The 20,962-nt window shown below is 32.8% G+C and overlaps 1 protein-coding gene across 4 annotated transcripts in view; it reads right to left on the reverse strand.

Moving 5' to 3' along the window:
* Window positions 1-20,962, reverse strand: part of PTBP2 (polypyrimidine tract binding protein 2) — an 87,388-nt gene that overhangs the window by 17,341 nt on the left and 49,085 nt on the right. For all 4 annotated transcript variants that reach the window (XM_046005612.1, XM_046005628.1, XM_046005619.1 and 1 more), the window contains exons 5-8: window positions 20,795-20,938; window positions 15,386-15,550; window positions 15,183-15,293; window positions 9,135-9,330 (exon numbers count right to left, since the gene is read on the reverse strand). In XM_046005612.1, the coding sequence (XP_045861568.1) occupies window positions 9,135-9,330; window positions 15,183-15,293; window positions 15,386-15,550; window positions 20,795-20,938 (616 nt within the window). The remainder of the gene's footprint in view (window positions 1-9,134; window positions 9,331-15,182; window positions 15,294-15,385; window positions 15,551-20,794; window positions 20,939-20,962) is intronic.

Raw genomic sequence — 20,962 nt, forward strand, 5'->3', positions numbered from 1 at the left:
TCAAAAAAAGCAGAATCCAAATGAGATTTCCTGTATGTTTTCTATTGTTTTCTTGGTGTATCTTTAGAGGAATTAGTGAAAATCTTCTGCCTAATTTTTACCTGCTTTAGATAGAGGCACATTTTATACTGTGGTCACAAACACAGTTATTCTTCTATTAATTATAGAAACAATAGTAACATACTTCAGAAAGGTTTTTCTTTGGTTTAGCCATACAATGTAACTGTCAACTCTTAAAAACCAACACTTTTTCATTTGAAAATCTACAGTCTGATTTAATTTAAACCTACCTTTAATATCCAAAGGCTAGCGTTGATTACTAGCCTGAAAAATATGAACAATAACACTAGGATAAATTCAAATATCTGACAGACTGTCTTGAAAATGAAGGTAAATAAAATTTCTTAAAACTAGAGTTGAGAACAATATAATGGGTGAACCTAATAGATTAGTTCAAGCAAAGGCTATGTGATCATCCATTAAGAACTTTATATGAAAAATTTACCTTGGATAGTTAAAAGGCAATCTATGAATAACATTTTAGCCCTACAAGAATAAGCTTATCCTATTTGAGAATGCTAGCAAATAAGTAAATATGCACCAACATGATAATGTTATTTCTTCTAATGTTCATATCACATCTGTGGCCTGTTATACCTCCAAAGCATGCAACTACTACCAACACCTTTCCCTTGCCAAGAAAACAAAAATAATTCCAGATTTAACACACATTCATTCAAATATTATTTAAAAAGGGCACAAAGAGTTAAACTCTCTAAAGGTTATTGTTTCAAGTTAATTTTTGATTTAGAAGTTAAATTTTTTTTTTAATATTTTATTTTTTTTTTTAAGATTTTATTTATTTATTTGACAGAGAGAGATCACAAGTAGGCAGAGAGGCAAGCAGAGAGAGTGAGAGGGAAGCAGGCTCCCTGCCGAGCAGAGAGCCCGATGCGGGACTCGATCCCAGGACCCTGAGATCATGACCTGAGCCGAAGGCAGTGGCCTAAACCACTGAGCCACCCAGGCGCCCCTAGAAGTTAAAATTTTATCCACTGACAGGTATTTTAAATGAACAATTCTATTTTAGCTCATTACTTATTTTCTAAAGTAAATATTTTAAAGACTGAGGAATTAATATTTTTAAAATTTAGCCACAACAAAATGGAGGACAGGTCAATAATCCAAAGAATTCAACATCATTTTCTAAGAATGCAAACATAGAGAAGTTTCAACTCAACTTCTATAGTTTCTTATTTGTTAAAACAGAAACAATGAGAAAGCCGAAGTTATGGGACAGTGAGTTAGTACAAGTATTTTCATGTGACTTCTGACCAAAAGTATGATTTCTACTGAACATGATAAAATACTGCTTTTCTAATTATATGGCTTTAAAAAATTTTTTTAATGTTATGGCATTCAGTGATACACTCTAAAAATCTATGTAGTTTAATATTTCTAGGAAATATTTCTAGAACATTTGTGTATTTGTAATTTAGTTTTTGTTGGACAATGACTCGCAAATGTGTAACAGATGAATTATTCAGTCTGATTTTATGACCATAATTTTCTTTGCTATAATGCAGTCTTATAATGGGATTATTATAGATTAGGCCTTTGCGAAAATTAGGATTTTGGTTTTCAAGTTTTAATGTACATTTTGTGAAAACAAAAATACAAATTCAGTTTACTATTATTTTGGTTTGCATGTTATATATATATCTCTATTTTGGATTCAATTTTGAAGGGACATATGAACAATACCCTTGGTTTTGTAATCATATAATAACCAGGTTAAACATGGAAGGGACTGGGCAACAAAAAACGATCTGTCTTAGCAAGAGAAAACACCTTAGTATATGCGGGAAAAAGGGAATTAGTATATGGGGGAAAATTAAAAATTACAGGATTTATATATTTACTACATGTGTAACACTGTTCTATTATTAACTCCACGGGAAAAGGAGACAGGCTAAAAGGCCCAGCTAATCTATAGTATATTTTATTCAACTGTTAGGAGCATGAACTCTGGAGCCAGACTTTGGAGCCAGACTACCAGAATGCCTCACCATCTCAGCCACTCACTAATTATGGGAATATGAGCAAACTGCTTATCTTTTTGTGTCCCACTTCCCAAATCTATGAAGTGGGGGACAATAAGAATAACTTCTTTTAGGGATAATGTAAGGATTAACTCATAAGGGCTAAGAATGATGCAGGCACTTATTAATACATAGCCAAGAAATGGCTAGTGATTAGTATCCATATGCATCAGACAACCTTTTGGTTCCAGGCACTGAGACAATTTCATTCTAAACCATATATTTTTTTATATTTTGTTTATTTACATTTTGTTTTTGTTTTGTTATATTTATGTTTTGTTTTGTTATATTTATATTTTGTTTTTGTCTAAACCGTATGTTTTTGCTACAAAATATATGAAATGAAGAACTGTAGCAATTAAGGTGGCACCTAAGTAACTCCTTTCAAACTAGTAATTTCTAAGTATTTATTCCTGTCACAGGAATTACCCCAAAAGACAGTGCAGTCAAATGTTTATAGGGAAAACAAATAGTGGTATTTGTTTGGTGTTCCACCAACACCAATCATCTAAAAGACCCCACTTTTTACAAGCTAGTATAAAGTACCCTTAAAACTCATTTCTACCAGTGTTTCTTTTTAGGAAAGTCTACTTAATGGCCTACACATCACAATAATTAACTGAAAGTAGCCTTATAAACTCATGAATATACCAAGTGATAATTTTGTTTTTCCTAAGCTCTGTGGCTACTGAATGGTTCAGTAGAAAAACAAATAAGAATTTCCAAATGATATTCAACTTGGAAGATACTGAAACAGCTTAAATTTACTAAATACCTAATAAACAATGAATGTTTTATTTTCTAAAAATTCACACATCGGAAAACATAGGCATCACTTAAATATAAGAAAATATATCAGTACTGCTCTATTAGCTCACTGCTACATACTAATTAAGTTCCAATTAGTCTAGCTTTGCAGTTTCCTCACCAATCTACTGAAATAGCATAGAGTAAGAGAGCGATGTTTCACAAAAGATGTTTGTTTTTACTGCACATCCTACAGAATATTTAAAAAGTATAAACAGACTGCACATACACATGAATACAAGGAAAAACACCACCTGAGATATTTTAATCCTTTGAGAAAACAACTCACACTGATCTGTAGATCATTTTTTTCTCACACTTAGCTACAAGAGAGAAGAAATTTATATTCTATTGGTACTTAGTAAGGAAATACTGCTGCTTCCTGGTTCTTTATTTTAGGGAGATGAATTCCTTCCTGAGAGAAACATACTAAATTTTAATTAACTTTCTTTAGTCCCTTATCTACCGCCCATTCCCTTTTTTGGACCACTAGTTAAGACCAAAATAAAAAATAATTATTACATTAATAAACAAAACCACTCACCTCTGTACTAAAGTCACTATCTCAAATCACTCTGGGGCTACCAGAACCTGGAGGCAACCTGCAGTCTCTAAAGTTTAAAGGAGTACTGGGAAGAATCTAGGCTGTACCAATTCACACTGGTTTAAATAATTAATGGGAAAAAAAAAAAAGCTGGGCATCAATTTCTTCCACCAAAAACCAACAAATAAATGCAAGAATTTAACTGTCCTGTACAAATTGTATTACAAAGTAAATAGACCTAGCTGATGAAGGAAAACTCTATAAAGATTTTCAACTAATTAATGTAGAGAAATACGTGAATTGGGGGGAAAGGCAACATTTGCAACTCCCAAATAAATAAATTAAGGCACGAATCATTGGTGGATACTCAAACCATTAGTAGAAAAATATAATGGAAGGATCAGAATGTCAACACCTGAACCACAATCCATCTTAAAACATCACTAAGCATGGGATAACCAGATGTTTTATGAAACACAAGAATACTTATAAAGTATTCTTGCTTGAAAAATATGAATAAATAACAGAACCTAAATCTAATGAAGCTTTTGGAGCTAAATTCCGGTTTACATAAAAAAATGCCAATGGATGGAGGAACAAGATGACACTACAAAAAACAGCCACACCAATCAAAACTAAAGGACTTTTTCTCAAAATAACTAGGTTTCTTCATTAAGTCAGTGGAACTGAGGGTGAAGATGGAGAGGACTACCACAGATTAACAGTCTTAGGAGAAATAACAACCAAATGCTATCTATGGCCCTTGAGAAGATCCTATTCTGAACAAATCAACTCTTAAAACACATTTTTTTGAGACAACTAGGGAAATTTGAAGATGGATTGGGTATTTAATGACATTAAGAAATCACTGTCAAATTTGATGGGTATGATAATCATATTATGGTTTGATAAGAAAATGTCATTATTTTAAAGATATTATGATGATGTTTGAGATGACATGACATGATGTCAAGGATGTGCTTCAAAATACAATAGAAAAAATGAACAGATGAAACAAGTGTAGAAACTACTAAATCAAGATGATGAGAATGTGGGATTCACCATATTGCTATATAATGACTGAACTCTGACAGTAGAAACTTTTTAAAAATTACCATGTGAATAACCCACTCAAAAGTAACAAGTTTCAGAAATCACTTAAAAATAGCTTTCAGGGGCACCTGGGTGGCTCAGTGGGTTAAAGCCTCTGCCTTCGGCTCAGTTCAAGATCCCAGGGTCCTGGGATTGAGGCCCCCCACCCCCAATTCGGGCTTTCTGCTCAGCAAGGAGCCTGCTTCCTCCTCTCTCTGCCTACCTGTGATCTCTGTCAAATAAATAAATAAACTCTTTAAAAAAAAAAATAGCTTTCAAAGAAAATTTTAAAGCCTGTTAATTTTATGTATCACGAACACATAGGAAAAAAAAATTCAATTTATCAGCTAAACAATTAATCAGAACAATTATACCAAGATATATTTATTTGGCATGAATAAATGTGGAAGTATAAAATACTGTTCAATAGGTATTGAAAAGTTTTTTTTGAGAAGACCCTTAACTTTGATAAAAGCTAAAACTTAGAAAAAACAAAAAACAAAAAGCTAAAACTTAGGCTCTAAAAATTACAAACTTTTCTCTATAGCAGTAATTATCAACTCACATTACATAATAAAACCATCTTGAGATCTTAAAAAACTATAAACTCCTAGGAGACTCTAGTCATGATTCTCAGTCTAGGGTAGGGCCTAGATTTCAGTGTGCAGAAAAACCTGAGACACTATTCAATGAAACTACAGATTTGCCTTTATGAACAAAGGTTTATTATACTTTCTCCATTATCAATTATTTTAAGGTCAACATATTTCTCATAAAAAATTTGTTTAGCCTTTCTGTTAAGGCCATAAGATGGCTGACTGCTACCTTATTCAATTCAAAATGCACAGAAAGCTTTAACATAAATATCCTCTGTATATATTATCTTCCCTAATTTTTAAAAGGTAGACAACATGATCATGAAAAATTACTTCTAGAAATTTTTTCTAAAAGTGAGCCACCCCTTAATTAACTATACTTCTTAAACATGATAAAATGATCATAGTAACAATGTCTCAATTTATAAATCTCAAGAATTTTTATCACCTTGTTCTATGAAGTAGAATATGTGAATAACTAATAGTCTGCCAGGTTTGTGATTATGTATTTAGATGTCAGATTTCCAATTAATTACAAAGCCCTCAGTTTCCTTCCTGGAAAAAATTATATTTTCTGAGACACTGTAATCCTTAGTTATCAAAAGAAAAAAGAGAAGCTAAGTAGAAAAGCTAGTCTTAAAAAAATTACTGTGTAAAATAAACCAATTAAATGTATTATTGTATGGATTCCAAATTCAGTCAAGTTCTTAGATATAAAAATTATACAAGGTAAAGTGAATCCCCCTAAATATTTGCAGAAAAGAAGGATCACCTAAGTACGTGTGTTCTTATACAATCTTTGAAACAAAGGGAAATCTATTATTTCATTTTGAACAAGTACTGTCTGAGGAAGACTCAGCAAGAAATGGATCCCATCGATACTATTGAGTTGTACGCTGAAGTCACCTGACTTACTAAATTTCAATGGAGGCAAATAAGCATAGAGAAGATTTAGCTACCATTCCAGAAGACATGACCTCACTATGGTAATAGTGGATGTTACTGTAAAGGGTGTTGAAAACTACTCTAAAAGGCAAAACATAGGTGGTTCCTTATAAAGATGACAATATCCACAAATGTATGGGGGAAAAGTTAACTTCATGTTCCATAAATGGATACTTTCGGATTGAGATAAATTATTAAGAAATAATTTTTTCTGTAAACTGGCTAGTCTTAAACATTGTGATATCAAGTTGGAGACTCAGCTCATACTAAGTATGAATACCCTTAACACATACTTTACATGTATTGTACATCCCAACAGAAAGAACCTAGACAACCAATTCAGAGACTTGAAAAATGTCTAATAAGCACTTAAAAATTCTAAGTTGGCTCATAAAATAATAAAAATTAAAATAATTTGACACATTCCTATTCCTATCTAGTTAATATCCTAGCAAATCCAAAAAATAATACTCAATGCTGGTAAACAAAAAAGTGGAATAGCCAGTCTCAAATACCATTCATATTAGTTTAGTATCATCTTTCTAGAAAGAAATTTGCAGTAAGAATCAGGAGTCTCTAACATTTTCTTTGACCCAATAAATCTAGCTCTAGAAATGTAGTCTCGAAATAATCTGAAAGATAAAAATGTTATGCATAGGGTGTTTGCCACGATGCTATGTATATATTAATAAAAAGTATGGAAGTAAATTAAATGTCCAATAAAGGTACTTTCAAAAGTACTACAAATCCACTAGCATGCTAGACAGCTATTAAAATTTTTTTAAATTCTTACTAAAATAATAATTACAATAAAACATAATAAAGAACTGCACAGTGACTTTAATTTTGTACAAAAATATGTATTTACACAGAAAATGAAAAAAATTATTACCTCTTGTAAATTATCAGAACTACCACAGTCCATACTATTATTTGATTTTTGAAACTTTTAACTCATCTAACATTCAAAAAATATCTGATGATACTTAATATAAAAACCAAATTATAACAAGGCACAAAACCATTAAAACATATAAACAATAAAGTCATTTAGTTAAAAAAAAAGTGAATTCACATATCTTCACTTTCATCTTTCTTATCAAGCAGAGTGAAAAAATAAAGATATACTGAAATATTTAAAATAGAGCTAGAAGATGAGGACAAATTTATTAAGTAGTGGGCAACTTTACTCATATGCTTTTAATGCAAAAAATGCAGAACACCTGAAAAATGAATAATAAAAGTATAGAGGAAGATAAAATTATGCCAGGGACTCATAATCTTTAATGAGAAAAACATTTCATTATTACTTAAAAGAAATTTCACTGGGGCCATGAGGTTACAAGGAAAATAGTGATGAATTCCCTAGAAGAATCAGGTGACTTCTAACCAGGACTCCACCCAGAATCCAAACACACACAGACATGTCTAACTATATCCAAATGGGCAAAATGCACAACTCCTTGGAGTCCAAGAAGTGACTGTTATGGTCCTGTGCTTGATAGTAACTGGAATTTCTTGATATTCTACACTTAAGTTGTTTAATGAGCTGCAGGTGAATTTTTAAACTTCTCAGAAACTGTATGTAAAATCTTGATGTTACCTATTTTGTGTTAAGGATTAAATAATATATCTGATCCAGTAGAAGTGTTGTGCCTAGCAGAATGCCTAGGGCCTGGGAATTATTCAATAAATGTAGATTTTTTTTCTCTTCTATAAAATAATTTCTATCAGTAAATAATTTAAGAATCTATAGTAATAATTATAACCTTGTATCACTCATTGTCTCACTCTTAACTTTACCTTTAAAAATGGTACATTATGAAACAGTCAACTTAACAAGCCAAGCTGAGGAAATAAAGGTTAAACTAAGCCCACACAGTGATAAGAGCTTCTGTCAGAAAAGAATGTTATTAACCTAAAGAATCTTTAAAATCATGATAAACAATTATGGCTTGTGCTAGATGTATTAGAAAATTAGAAATAAAGGGTAGATTTTGTCTATTACAAGAATTAATTTCAAATATCAATTGCTTCTCTTGTGCATAAGGTGTCTCTGTTCATGGAAGTATCACTTATATTAATACATATTTATAATGGATAGTACAACTGTTACATATCTACAAAAAAATATGTATATACTTGCAAGAATAACTTCATTAAAATACGCTTTTTCTTTTTTCTGAGGGGCATAAACCAAACTCTAAGAGCTAGTTTATAACTCATTAATCTTGGGTTCCATATGGACAGAAATGCTGATTTAAAGATAATCTTACACATATATAAGAAATCGAGAATTTCCCAAACACAGCAAATAGAACTGTAAAATTTCATCTTAAGTTATAGATCACTTCACTCATTTTATTTGCAAAACAACATTTTCCCTTATTTTTTCTTCATCTTGACTCCATCTACCAGTAGTTGCAAATTTTTGCATTGTTGTTGTTCTGTGTGTGAGGTGAGTCAAATCCATCGCAGAATGAGGTGAAATATAAATGAATAAGATAAAACATAAATGCCAAAATAAATTTTAAAGAAAATTCTTCCTGGTTTAAATTGTTTTTTTAAGAGACAGGTTATAATATATTAAAAAAAAAATCCATATGACTACTTCCGTTACGTGCTTGCCTGTTCATTTTTCACTGTTTCTATGCGGTGCTAAATTAAAACATTCAGATTAGCCCTGAAGAATATGCACAAGGACTCTACACCTGGGCTTAGACCTAGACAGTGTGACATCAAATTTAACATGAAACAACAACTCTACAGTATAGTATCTCTTCATTAGAGCTTTTCTTCTCTTATTTTGGGAAAGAAAATGAGGATGGTGAAAGGAATACAGCTGATAGAATTTTCATAACACTTTAGGTTTTTCTCCCAACAGCATTCAAATGCCCCTTATCTTTAAAAAAAAAAAAAAAAATAGTAAAACCTAACACAGTTTCTTAAATTCCAAAATGGGGGATTCATTATACTTACTGGAGTTTAAGAGGCACCTTTCCACTTGGCAAAATGGGAGAAAAATGGTGTAGACAATAAAAATCATACCTAAGAGGGATGTCTCCTTGGCAAATGCTGCAGCAATAGCTGGGTCCAATGCAGGCTGTCCATCCCCAGATGGAAGATCAGGTCGAGTATAATCCCTACTTTTATCATTGTTGTATTTTACATTCAAATTCACAAGTTTGGAAAAATCAATCCTTAGGGTACAGCAAGCATTATAAATATTCTGACCATCTAGGGCCTGTAAAAGTGAATAAAGTATATCAGCAGTCTTAAGGAATGAAAATTAGTAAGAAACAGGACTTCGACAACAAAACCCAGCAATGAAGACCTGCACATAAAAGACACCAGGAAAGGGATCAAGTATCATACATTATTCTTTGTTATCCCAGTTGTACATGTATTTGCTTCCACAAATACTATCTTTTTAAAATAGAAAATGCTACTTAAATCTAAAATACAACCAGTTAAATATATATGCTAATGCTTTTAATTCAAAAAAGTCTGCAAATAATTCAATTTTAAAAAATGAACAAGGATTACAAATATAGTCAGTCCTGCCAAAAGTCATACCATAATAGCCTGCATAATACTTTATTACACATACACATTTTTTGCTGGATGGTAGTACTTAGGAGAACTGGTGTAATTTTATAACGTAACTTTCGTTTGAGGTCACATTTTATGAAGTGCCTCAAGCCAAATAAGTATCACTATAATGTATAGTAGTAATGCAAACACTATTATTTCCTTAACTTGAGGTGTTCAACCTGAATCCAAATAGATGGCTGAATTAGAAAATGCAACGTTATCCCAGGAAAGCTCAGGAATAAAGAGTGCAAGCTCTAGATCTGAAAGCCTACACTCAAATCAGGTCATCTTGAACAAGTTACTTAACCTCTTTGAATCTCAGGATCTTTCTTAATCTGGAAAACAAAGAAGGTAATGGCTGCCAGGATCCTCACAAGATTACCTTGAGGATTAAATAAAAGATCACATATGTGAAAGTACAATGTGAGTTATAATTGCTGCTGTTATGATTATTATGAGTTTTTTTCCTGGTACTATATATAATCACCATTTCTATTCCAGCGGATAGAAGGCTAGAACAAACTAAAGAACAAGGGAATATATTGTTAATTTTTTATTAGAAGAATAAACATTTACTGTATAAAATAATGGTTCAGAAATGAAAAATACGTTTACCTCTATAAATCACTTTGAAAATGACAGTTCTTCTGATACTACATCAATAGATTTAAGCCTGATGTTTATACAGACCAAGATCCATTAGGTATGTAAAGCTAGAACTATACAATTTTAATAGTAGACCAACATGTTTTTGCATGACCTTTTTAGAAATGGGACTGAAATATACATGAACCTTAGGACAAATTCAAGAGATTGTTGAATTTTTCCCTCCAACCCTCACTGCTAATACCTCCATTGTTAGTCTTTTTCCGAGCTATTCTTCTCTTATAAAGCAAAATGCTAGGGGGCAAAATTTTCCAATTAACTGAAAATAACTGCCCAAAATTTTAACTAGTGTATAAAAAGAATTTCATTGGCTCTATCACTCAAGCTGCCTTTACACAGCAGTGGTACCCAGAGCTTTCAAAAACAAAAACAGAGTACTGAGCTGCCATCCCCAATGATTATGATTTCTTAGTTCAGGATACTGAAGAGTCCCAATGTTTTTTGTTGTTTTTTTTTTTTTTTAACAAGCAATCTACATGACAAGAACCTAGGTGGGCTCTGGACCATAGTCTGAAGAAAACTATAAATTCTCTTAAAACCTAAAGGTATACTTTGCCGGCTAACTGAATTCCCAGTGCTTAAGATGTATTTTTCATCTCCCATTCATATGAAACTGTCACTAAAAGACGAGAAGGTAGGCTTGAGATTCTCTTCATAAACTTGTATTCTTTGCCCATAATTATATATAACTTCCATTGTTTTAACAAGCATAAAAATGTAGCAAATGAACTACAAAGTTTAGAACCAACTAATTCCATAACATACTGAGATATATAAGGATGACTGCAAAATGGGAAGAGATTTGTAACACAGCAGATGCTGGGAGAGTTGTGACATGGGAGGAAAGTTCTAATACCAACAATGTGCCACATATTGTGTTGTGTTCTAGGAATACAGCAGAGAAAAAAGACAAGGTACCCACTTTTATGTGACTTACTTACAATAAAAGTTGGAAATACAGACATCTAACAAATAATTACAAATTTGATCTGTGGTAGTGAGAACTAAGAAAGGAAGGGATATAATGTAGATGGAAGTTTATGGAAGACCTCTCTGAGACCTGCAAACCTGAAAGACAGGAAGAGTTGGACATAAAAAGACAAAGAGAAAGCAGTAGAAGCAAATGAAAGCAAATGGAACATCCAGCTGTTAAACCTGAGAAATCAGAGAAAATACAGCACATGAAACCTATTTTAAAAAGTCCAATATAGTAAAAGGCGAAACAAGCTGTGGAGTTTTGTAAGCCACGTTAAGGACAGCACTTTATACTAAGGACAAAAGTCAGTCACTGAAGGGCACTGAGAATGGAAGTTATAGGACTTTAAGTTGAGATCATTCTTAGTACTCTGGAAAAACAGGAGTGGGGGAAGAAGTCAAAGTTGTGAGCTGAGTAAGAAGGCCACTAAAGTAAGGATTTAAGAGATGACGGCTTAGATTGGTGCTTTACTCAAGCTGTGATTCATGGACTAGCAGCCGAAACCTATCCACCTAAAGATAAGGAGTCTATGTCAGAATCTGTATCGATATCACACTAAACACATTATAGCTAGAAGGATGTTGACTTGTATTTTGGCAAAACCTCCTGGTAACATCAGAGACCAGCACTCTGAGCAACACCTGGCTTAGACTAGGGTGGTGGCAAGTTGGGAGACAAAAGGATAGATGCGACAGAAATTTAGGATGAGACTCATTAAGATTTGGTGATAGGCTGAAAGTAAAAGGAATAAAAGTCATGTTTTCTGGCTTGTTACTGATGTCAAATTTGGTACCCTGAGACTTACTACCACAGTGAACAACAGCACAGAGGCAGGGTTTTTTTGGGGGGAAGGGAGCGAGGCAAGGGGGTGGCCAGGGAAGGTAAGTTACAGGAGTTGAACTGAACACACTAAGTCTGGAAGGTGCCTGATGGTCCACTAATTTCCTAGTCTGGGTCTCTTAGAAAGGATCTGATGCTAGAGAGCCACGTGGGCACTGTCAGAGTCACAAAGGTCTAATTCAGCTGTGGGAACAGATGAAGTCCCCCCTGCAGAAGGGGAGGGATATGACAAGATATATTCAGAGAGGTAGAATATAATCTAAGCGAGAAGTGTTAGAGACCAGGAGAAGAGATGATTTTAAGAGAATGGCTCAGAGTCAAATGTTACCTAGAGGATGGGGATGGTAAGGATTGAATAACGCTGTTGAGATTTTAGCACTGTGGCAATCACTGGTTACAGTAGGAAGAACAATTTGGGTAAAGGGGGGTCGAAACCAAATTACAAGAGGTAGAGAAATAAAAAGGAGGTAACTATAAACAGCAAACAAAGGGCCTTTTTAGTAAATCTGGCTATAAATGACAAGAGAGAAGAATAGGTGAATAGCTGGAGAGTTATGTGGAGTTTAGTGTAAAGTCACATACAATGAGAGATTTAAGGATGTTTGAAACACTGGTGAGAAGTAGCCAACAGAGAGAAAAATATGAGAAAGAGGGGATGACAGCACAAAGTCTCTTGGAAGGCAGAAAAGGACAGGATGGGGTGTTTACTGATCTTAGAAATATCTATGCCTTTTATTAGAAGAGAAAGATAGGTGTGGTATAAGTAGATTTTGTGAGAAAAGCTGATGGGGGTTTCCACCTATTTTTCCTGAGAAGCAGGAGGCAAGGTCATAAGGGGGAGTAAGGAGAGACCTGGTGGAATAAGAATTTTCTGATACAGTCACTGTGAAAAATGGGACAGCATGCTGACTGGAGAAATAGGGTAAGATTTTTTCAAGTAGAGGGCTTAGTCTAGTTGTAGTTGATGATGATGAATTTCGACCGGTAACAATTGCTAGATTATATGATATTCTCTAGGTATACTCAACAGTCCAGATACAGGCATGAGGCAAGATTATTACAGTCAGGTGTGAGGGTTATAAAATAATGGGGCAAGCAAGTTTGGGAAATAAACTTTTTTCTTTCTCTAATAATAGTGAAATGAAGTTAAGATACCAGAATAATTCATTAATAATTAATAGTAAATAATTACCTGCTCTCTTAGAACGGCAATTGTATACCTTTGCAGAAAAGACCTGAGTTAAGTGTATTCAATATTCACAAATACCTGATGATTATTATCTGTACACAGAAGATTGGTTAAATGAAAACTTCAAATATCTGATAACATTATTAAAAGATAATCTTTTGTCATGATTATAGATTATTTCAGATAAAACACACATATAAACTACTTTCCCCTTGAATTATAGCCCAAATGCAGTGTAATTCCAAATCAAATTCCATTTCATTGGTCATTTACCAAATACTCTTCCCTCTGCACCAGAAGAGATGATAAAAAATATTCCACATTAAGGAAAACATGCACTATATTTAAATATGTTGTCAAGGTGGGGAAAAAAAAAAAAATGCCATAAAGATTATGGCTTCTAGATTTTCTCTGCTACTGACCAAACCTCATACCACATGGATTTTGGCTATTCTCTAAATATAAATTATCTCCAAAGTTGGAGGGCTGGGACATGTAAAGAGAAATCATTATTTTTGGAAAAAAGAATTCCAAATGTTAATGTATGCCTGAAAAGGAAAATATAGAAGATTAGGTAATGTAACTTAAGAACCAGTAAGTAGCAACATATTGGAGAAAAACGGGCTGAAAATATGTCTACCTCAAATAATTTACCTCTTTAAGTTCAAGTTTTTACCTCTTTAAATATCAGCCTCCCCTTATACACAGGAAAAATTCCTGTTCTGTTTACAACATAAAATATCAGAAAAAAATGAAAGAACAGCACTTGCTAAGCTAAACCATTTCAATTATGCCAATATTAACAGTACAGACTTTGTGCTACTTGAAGCTATATTTGCTCCCCAAATGAGATTCTGAGGATGGAAACACAATGAAACAATCAAAAATGGTCTAAGTTCCATACAATCTATCTTAATCTAGAGGAAGCACTGAAGTATTACACAGCATAACTGGTTTAAAGTAAGAGTAAAAGGGAGAAAAGACGCAAGACAGAATGTAAAGGAAGATAAGTAAAGACAGTTGATGTAATGGTTTAATAATGAATATGTATTGGTTTAAAAACAGAATAATAATTACAATGAGATAATATGACCCAAGAAGTTGAAGAACTAGAGTGAAGGTAGATTTAAATATGATACACAAACATAAGATTAAGGCATTTAGAAGCAAAGATATGGTATGTAGTTTTCAAGGGTGGCCATGATATGGGAACATACTTTACTTCTTTTAGTAGTTTCTTACCCTCCATATATAACAATAAAAATATAAAGGATGTAAATAAGTAGTAGACTAGGAACCTATTTTAAAAAGCTATCTTTTTAAAACAATCTTCAAAAAGAATATTAAATATACTGTAGTCTTACATAAACTGAGAGCCTATCATAACATCTGAGCCACATGTGTGATGATATACTTTAGCCAAAGTCTCTTGACACCTAAATTAATTACTCTGAAACTCCCACTGGAAAACATTTAAAATCTTTACTGGTGTGCATGTACAATTTAATCCTGCTATATCCTCAAGAGCTTAACACTTTGGACCTAAGTCAAACAAAAAATGCAAAATAACAAAAGTATGTATTATAGATAACTACACATATCATTATCCTTAAAAAGAAACACTTCTTTATCACAAATTTAAGCTTTCCTAATAGTATCTAAATGACACCAATTTGTGCACCTATAATGCTATAAGGTACTGCCAAGTTATGTCAGTATTACTAACATTAGCTATGTGTGTGTGTGTGTGTGTGTCTGGCTGTGTGTATGTCTATCTGCCACTGAAAAATATCACTATATCCAAAAGAAAAAAGAAATGCTCCAGACTTACTAGTTTTGCTTGTTGAGCATTTACTGGATCACCATACTGGAGAAGAGCTTGAAACTGGTTATTTTTTGTAAATGTGATTATCTTCAATACAGCACCAAACTTAGAAAATATCTGTTAAAAACATTAAAATCAAAGTATTATTTATCTACTGTATCATTATCTCTCCAGTTCATAGGTAAACATGAAAATTAAGTTAAACTTACTTGGTGAAGAACATCAAGTGTTACAGGGTAGTACATATTGTCAATAATTATTCTAAGCACTGGACTCTGGGCTGGAGTCACTGCACTCTCACTAACTGTGGTGCCACTAAGAGGAGTATTTGCTGTCTGGACAGCTGTCACAGCTTGAAGAACTGCTTGAGCACGCTGAAAATTGAAAGATAAACAAGTTAGAAACACACTCAGTATTTCCACTTATACTCTGCTGCATGTTATACTACTAGCTCATTTCCTTCTAGAATATATACAGAGTAAACGAAATTTAATAGTCACTCAATAAATACTCCTGAGCATCTGCCATGAGCCAGGTATCACCTGTTGATAAATTCAGGTTTTCTACTAGTATTTATTTCAAAGCAATTATCTAGGGCTTGGGACCTATACTGAACAAGCAAAGATAGGCAATGTAATTTATTTTCAAAAGAACAGAATATAGTTTGGCCGATTCACATAATCAGAAAATGTTTTAAATAGAAACTTTTAGAGCATAAAACTTCAACCTAACATTATTCACTCCATAAAAAAGGCACATGGTAAACCAAAGATTACTAGATTACCCCAAAAAACTCCCATAAAGCTTATTATTTTTAATACAATCTTTAAGGAGGAATACATATTACCATAACTTCTAAGATACTGTTAAATTAAACCAGGAGAGGTGTACTACTGTTAAGACACCTCTTAATTCTGAGTTTTTTTTTTTTAATTTATGAGATTTTAACATGTGGAAAAAAAAATACAGAATAGAGTATTACTACTGTGACAGATTCCATTAGAAAGAAAATAACTTTTCTATCTGGAGTCAAAAAACCTACATAAAGGCAAATAATTGTTAAGTAACAATGACAAATACCGCTGTATCGCTTTAGAGTTTAAAAAAGCTGTATTAGCAGATGAACAGAAATATCAACAGAACGCCTTGATAAATGAAAAGGAAGGAGAACACAAAAGAATTAGGCCAACACTTTAAGAATAAACAAAAATAGTCAGTGCTCCCTCTAGCAGCAAATTTGCTATGGCAGTAAACATTCTGCAATAAATGTGTATCAAGTCAACACATTATATACCTTAAATTACACAATATATCCATTATATCTTAATAAAGCTGGGAACAAAAAAGAATTCGTTCACTGAAATATCACATAACCAGGAGATCACAGAGTTTGGAATTCAAAGGACCACATGCCTATATGGTTAAATCTCACTATTTAAATACTAATGAAATAATATGGCCTATAAACTTATATACTGGCTAACGACTCAAAGTATCTTAAGTAATGTACCGCAATATTACTTCTTTCATTAGTAAACCATGTCCTTGGATATATTTATGTTATTACAAAGAAATATCACAATGTAGGAAAATACTAACATCTCCTCTTTCAAATAATGGAATATCTTTTTAAAACGGGAATGACATGATCATGATATACTATCCAAATGGTACAAATGGTTAAGTTTCCTCTGCAACCCTATCACCCTAGCTGCTTTCCCCAATCCATTCCTCACCAATATTATCATGGGTATCCTTCCAGAGATATCATCTACACACACAAGCATATATGTATCTAGTCTGTATAAGTACATAGGTGTATGTCTACTCCATATATTCTTCCCCAATACTATTCACTTTTCTCCATCTTCTTTTTATAGCTTAATAATATAACCATTAACAAATAACTTTCTATATTTTTTTAGTTGATGAAACAGTGCCAGCTTGCCAACCTAAGTTTTAATTAAACTTAGTGAACCATTACATACACACATAAAAGGACACAAATCAGAAGTTTATAAGCTCAATAAAACATCACAAGTTGGAAAGATCTATGAAATGACTAGATAAAAAACAGAACATTATCAAAGCTCCAAAAGCTACATTCATGTTTTCTCTCAGTTATATAAATTGTATCATAGAATACGTATGATGCATTCTACTTAGTTTTGGCATTTTTGTTTTTTGCTTTTTTTTTTTTTTTGGTTTAGCTTCTTTCAATAAATCTTACTTTCATGATGTGCATCCATGTTTTGCAGGTACCAGCATCTTGGTCATTTTTTTGTATTTTAACAAATTCCAATGAATAAATATGCCACAGCATATTCTGCTGCTGAACATATGAATCATTTCTAGCTTTGGACTATTAATGCATTAGTGTTTCATGAACTTTCTCATACAGATCTTTTGATGTACATACAATGTGTTTTCTCAGGTATGTAACTAGGAATAGATTTACTGAGTCAAAGAATAGTTGTATATGGTCAGCTTCACTACATATTTCAAGTTTTTAAACATGATTCTATGAACTTACATTCCCACATATATATACGAAAGTTCTAGCTTCTCTACCTTGTTACCAACACCTCAGCATCACTCATCTCATCAATCTGATGGTACATGGTAGTATCTCACTGTGATTTTAATTTGTGTTGAAGTTTCTTAATGCAAACCTAAACCACTCTTTATGGATCAAAAGATAGCCTTCTGGAAGAAACTAAGGTGAGACGTGAAGATGTGCAGCAACTGGCTATGTGAAGTGTGTGTTGGAACACTAATACAAAAGCAGGCAGGCCATAATATTCCAGGCAAAGTAACATCATAGAAACACAGTGATTGGAAATAAGAGAAAGCATGCGAGGTTTACAATTACTTTTGGGTAGGAGCATAGGCAAATATATAGCCAATAAAACTGAAATAGTAGCCACCTCTTCTGAGGCCCTTTATCATGAACATGAAAAGAATCTGCTACAGGGTAGTAACCTAAGTCAGATTTGTTAGACAGGGTGAGAGAAAATGAGAAAGGGGGGGAAGGGAAGGGAGGTACTAGGGAGAAAGAATTCAAGAGGGGAAAGTAAAAAAGTAGATCAGTAAGAGAGCTATTATAACAATATAGCCAAGAGGTGACTGTGTGTGTTTGAGCTATTCAAGTAACAAGAAAGATGATGAAAACTAGGCAGACATTTAGAAAGAATATACTGAAAACACTTAGTAATCTGATGAATGGTCACTGAAGAATTCATTGTTGACTCATATTCATTTGCCTCTATTATGAATGCCCATGAAAATGCCTATAAATGAAGTGATGGGGATGAAAGAGTACACTGATCATGATGAGCAATGAATAATGTATAAAATTGTTGAACCACTATACTGTACACCTAAAACTAGTATAACACCATATATTAACTATACTGGAATTTAAAAAACTTAATAAAAAATGCCTGTAAATCAAAACAAAATGGAATAAACCCAAATACTGAATAGAGAGAACGTCATCATTGGCTGAGAACACTTTCATCAAATTCCTGGAATACAAAAAATTAATAGAAACAAATGACAAAGAAGACATAGTGAATACATAGCAAACAGGGTTTGCACTGACAGCCACATGAATCAGAGAAACTGGGAGAGTTACAGAGGGCGGGGTGGGGGGAGGGGGGAAATAAAAGGGTTAAAGTAAAGTCAGCCTAATGACAAACAAACTCCTCTTCCTCCCCTCCCCCATCATCTCTCTCCTTTAACCATTAAAAAACAAAAATAACAAAATGCTCCCTTAAAGAAAGAGGAATTCTAAAGAGAGTTCTATTGGCCCAGACCTTTCTGGGGAATCCCAGCTTAGTATCCAAACTCATTACTTAATCTGAAAGAAAGCATACCAGGATAACCAGTAAAACCCAATTCTGAAATATGAATAGACTACTGGGGGAGGAGAGACAGATGGATACACAATAAACGTAACAGCTAACAGTGAAGGAAATTCAGTAATTTACACATAGTGAAGTATTTTTTTTTTTAATACTGTTAATTAGGGGGCACCTGGGTGGCTCAGGTCATGATCTCAGGGGTCCTGGGATTAAGCTTGGAATCAGGCTCCTTGCTCAGCAGGGAGTCTGCATCTTCCTCTGCGCACCGCCCCCCGCCCCCCCCCCCCCCCCCGCCGCTTTCTCCCTCTCAAATAAATAAAATCTATTTTTTTAAAGTTTTAACTAAATAAATAAATAATAAAAATAAAGTACTGTTAATTCGAATCCTTAAAGAACTGTGAAATCATAAAACGATCAATTGCAACATAAAAAAAATGATCAGAAAAGATTAAAGGGCTTCTGAAAACTATATATATGGCTGCAAAACCACGTTCTTCCCCCCACCCCACCCAACAGAAGCAACTTCGCATTGATTGTTCCCTATATCTATCTGGAATAACCCAGACCAGAATAAGTACATTTACTTCCTAACCCCTTTTAAGTTTGTTACTCAAATGTCCCTTCTTCATGGGGCTTTCACTGTTTATTTCTATTTAAGATCATAAATAAAGATGTCTTATCTTTATCCTTTTCATGTTCCTTGCGTTGGAAGCTTTTAAAATGAGATTGCCTTCATGAATTACTTTACTAAAAATACTAATATATAAAATAAAATTGATATATAAATACCATTTTAAATTCTAAGTAAAATGAAAACAGAGTATTTTTTTTTAGAATATTTCCAATGTAAATTTTTAGAGTACAATTTCTGGTTCAAAAGTAATAAAAATTTATACCAAATTAAAACAAAGAAAAAAACAGCAGAAAATTTAGTCTTATCTTCAGACTAAGTTTTAAATGCTTATTTACATATAAACTATCAAAATGATCTTGAAAGGTCACATAGATTTTATGGCTAAAATCTATGAGGAATTATTAGTCCATTACATTTTCCATAAGACAAAGAGTAAGACATAGTTTAGATTTTACTGAAATAGAAAAGATATAATTAGCTAAAATCTATATTAAAAGAGCTAGTTTTTAAACCATCCCTGTGATGCTATGTATTTAGGTATAAATCCATTCCTATATTATTTTTTTTAAATATTGATTTTAAATAATTAGTATCTTCTACATCACATTTTTAAGAAATAAATCAATATATTCATATATTCTCAATTGTTACATTCCCTCCCCAAGGAAAACCATTAACAGATTTTCAATAAAAATATTTCCATGAGAAACATGAGTCCTATAAAAAGTTATAAAATAACTAAAGGCATTAAACATCATACCTTAAAAGTCTAAGTTCTACAGAACTTAGCAGAGTTCTACAGTTTTTGTTAATAGTGAGCCCAATCTCATAAACAGTTTCTATACAGAAATCTGAACTTGCAACATGAAAATGAACACTTTGGCCAGAACCTTAAGGCTTTGAAAAAATATTTAACTAATTCATCAAGTACCAATTTAAAACATGAAAATAATAGACTGTACATAATTTTTGTAAATTAACATAATATTTAATATTTAGGGACATACTGCAAGAGAATATCTTAAAAATAATAAGAAAATACCCATAATTACATCTTTCTGTTATAAGTTTGAGATTCTTAATATGTCCGTTTTATTTATGTACCTACACATACTCACTTGGTTTAATGTATTATCTGTTTTTAGTTCTTTGTGATTGGAGTACTGAATATAAATTGGTTGGTTACGAAGATGAGGTGTCACAGCAGAATAGTAATTAACCATAGTAATAGCTGCTTCCTCTGTTGCTAGTTCCAAAAATGCCTGTAAAATAAATAGCAAAAATTA

This window comes from Meles meles, chromosome 1 (genome assembly GCF_922984935.1).
Source record: "Meles meles chromosome 1, mMelMel3.1 paternal haplotype, whole genome shotgun sequence".
Taxonomy (NCBI): domain Eukaryota; kingdom Metazoa; phylum Chordata; class Mammalia; order Carnivora; family Mustelidae; genus Meles; species Meles meles.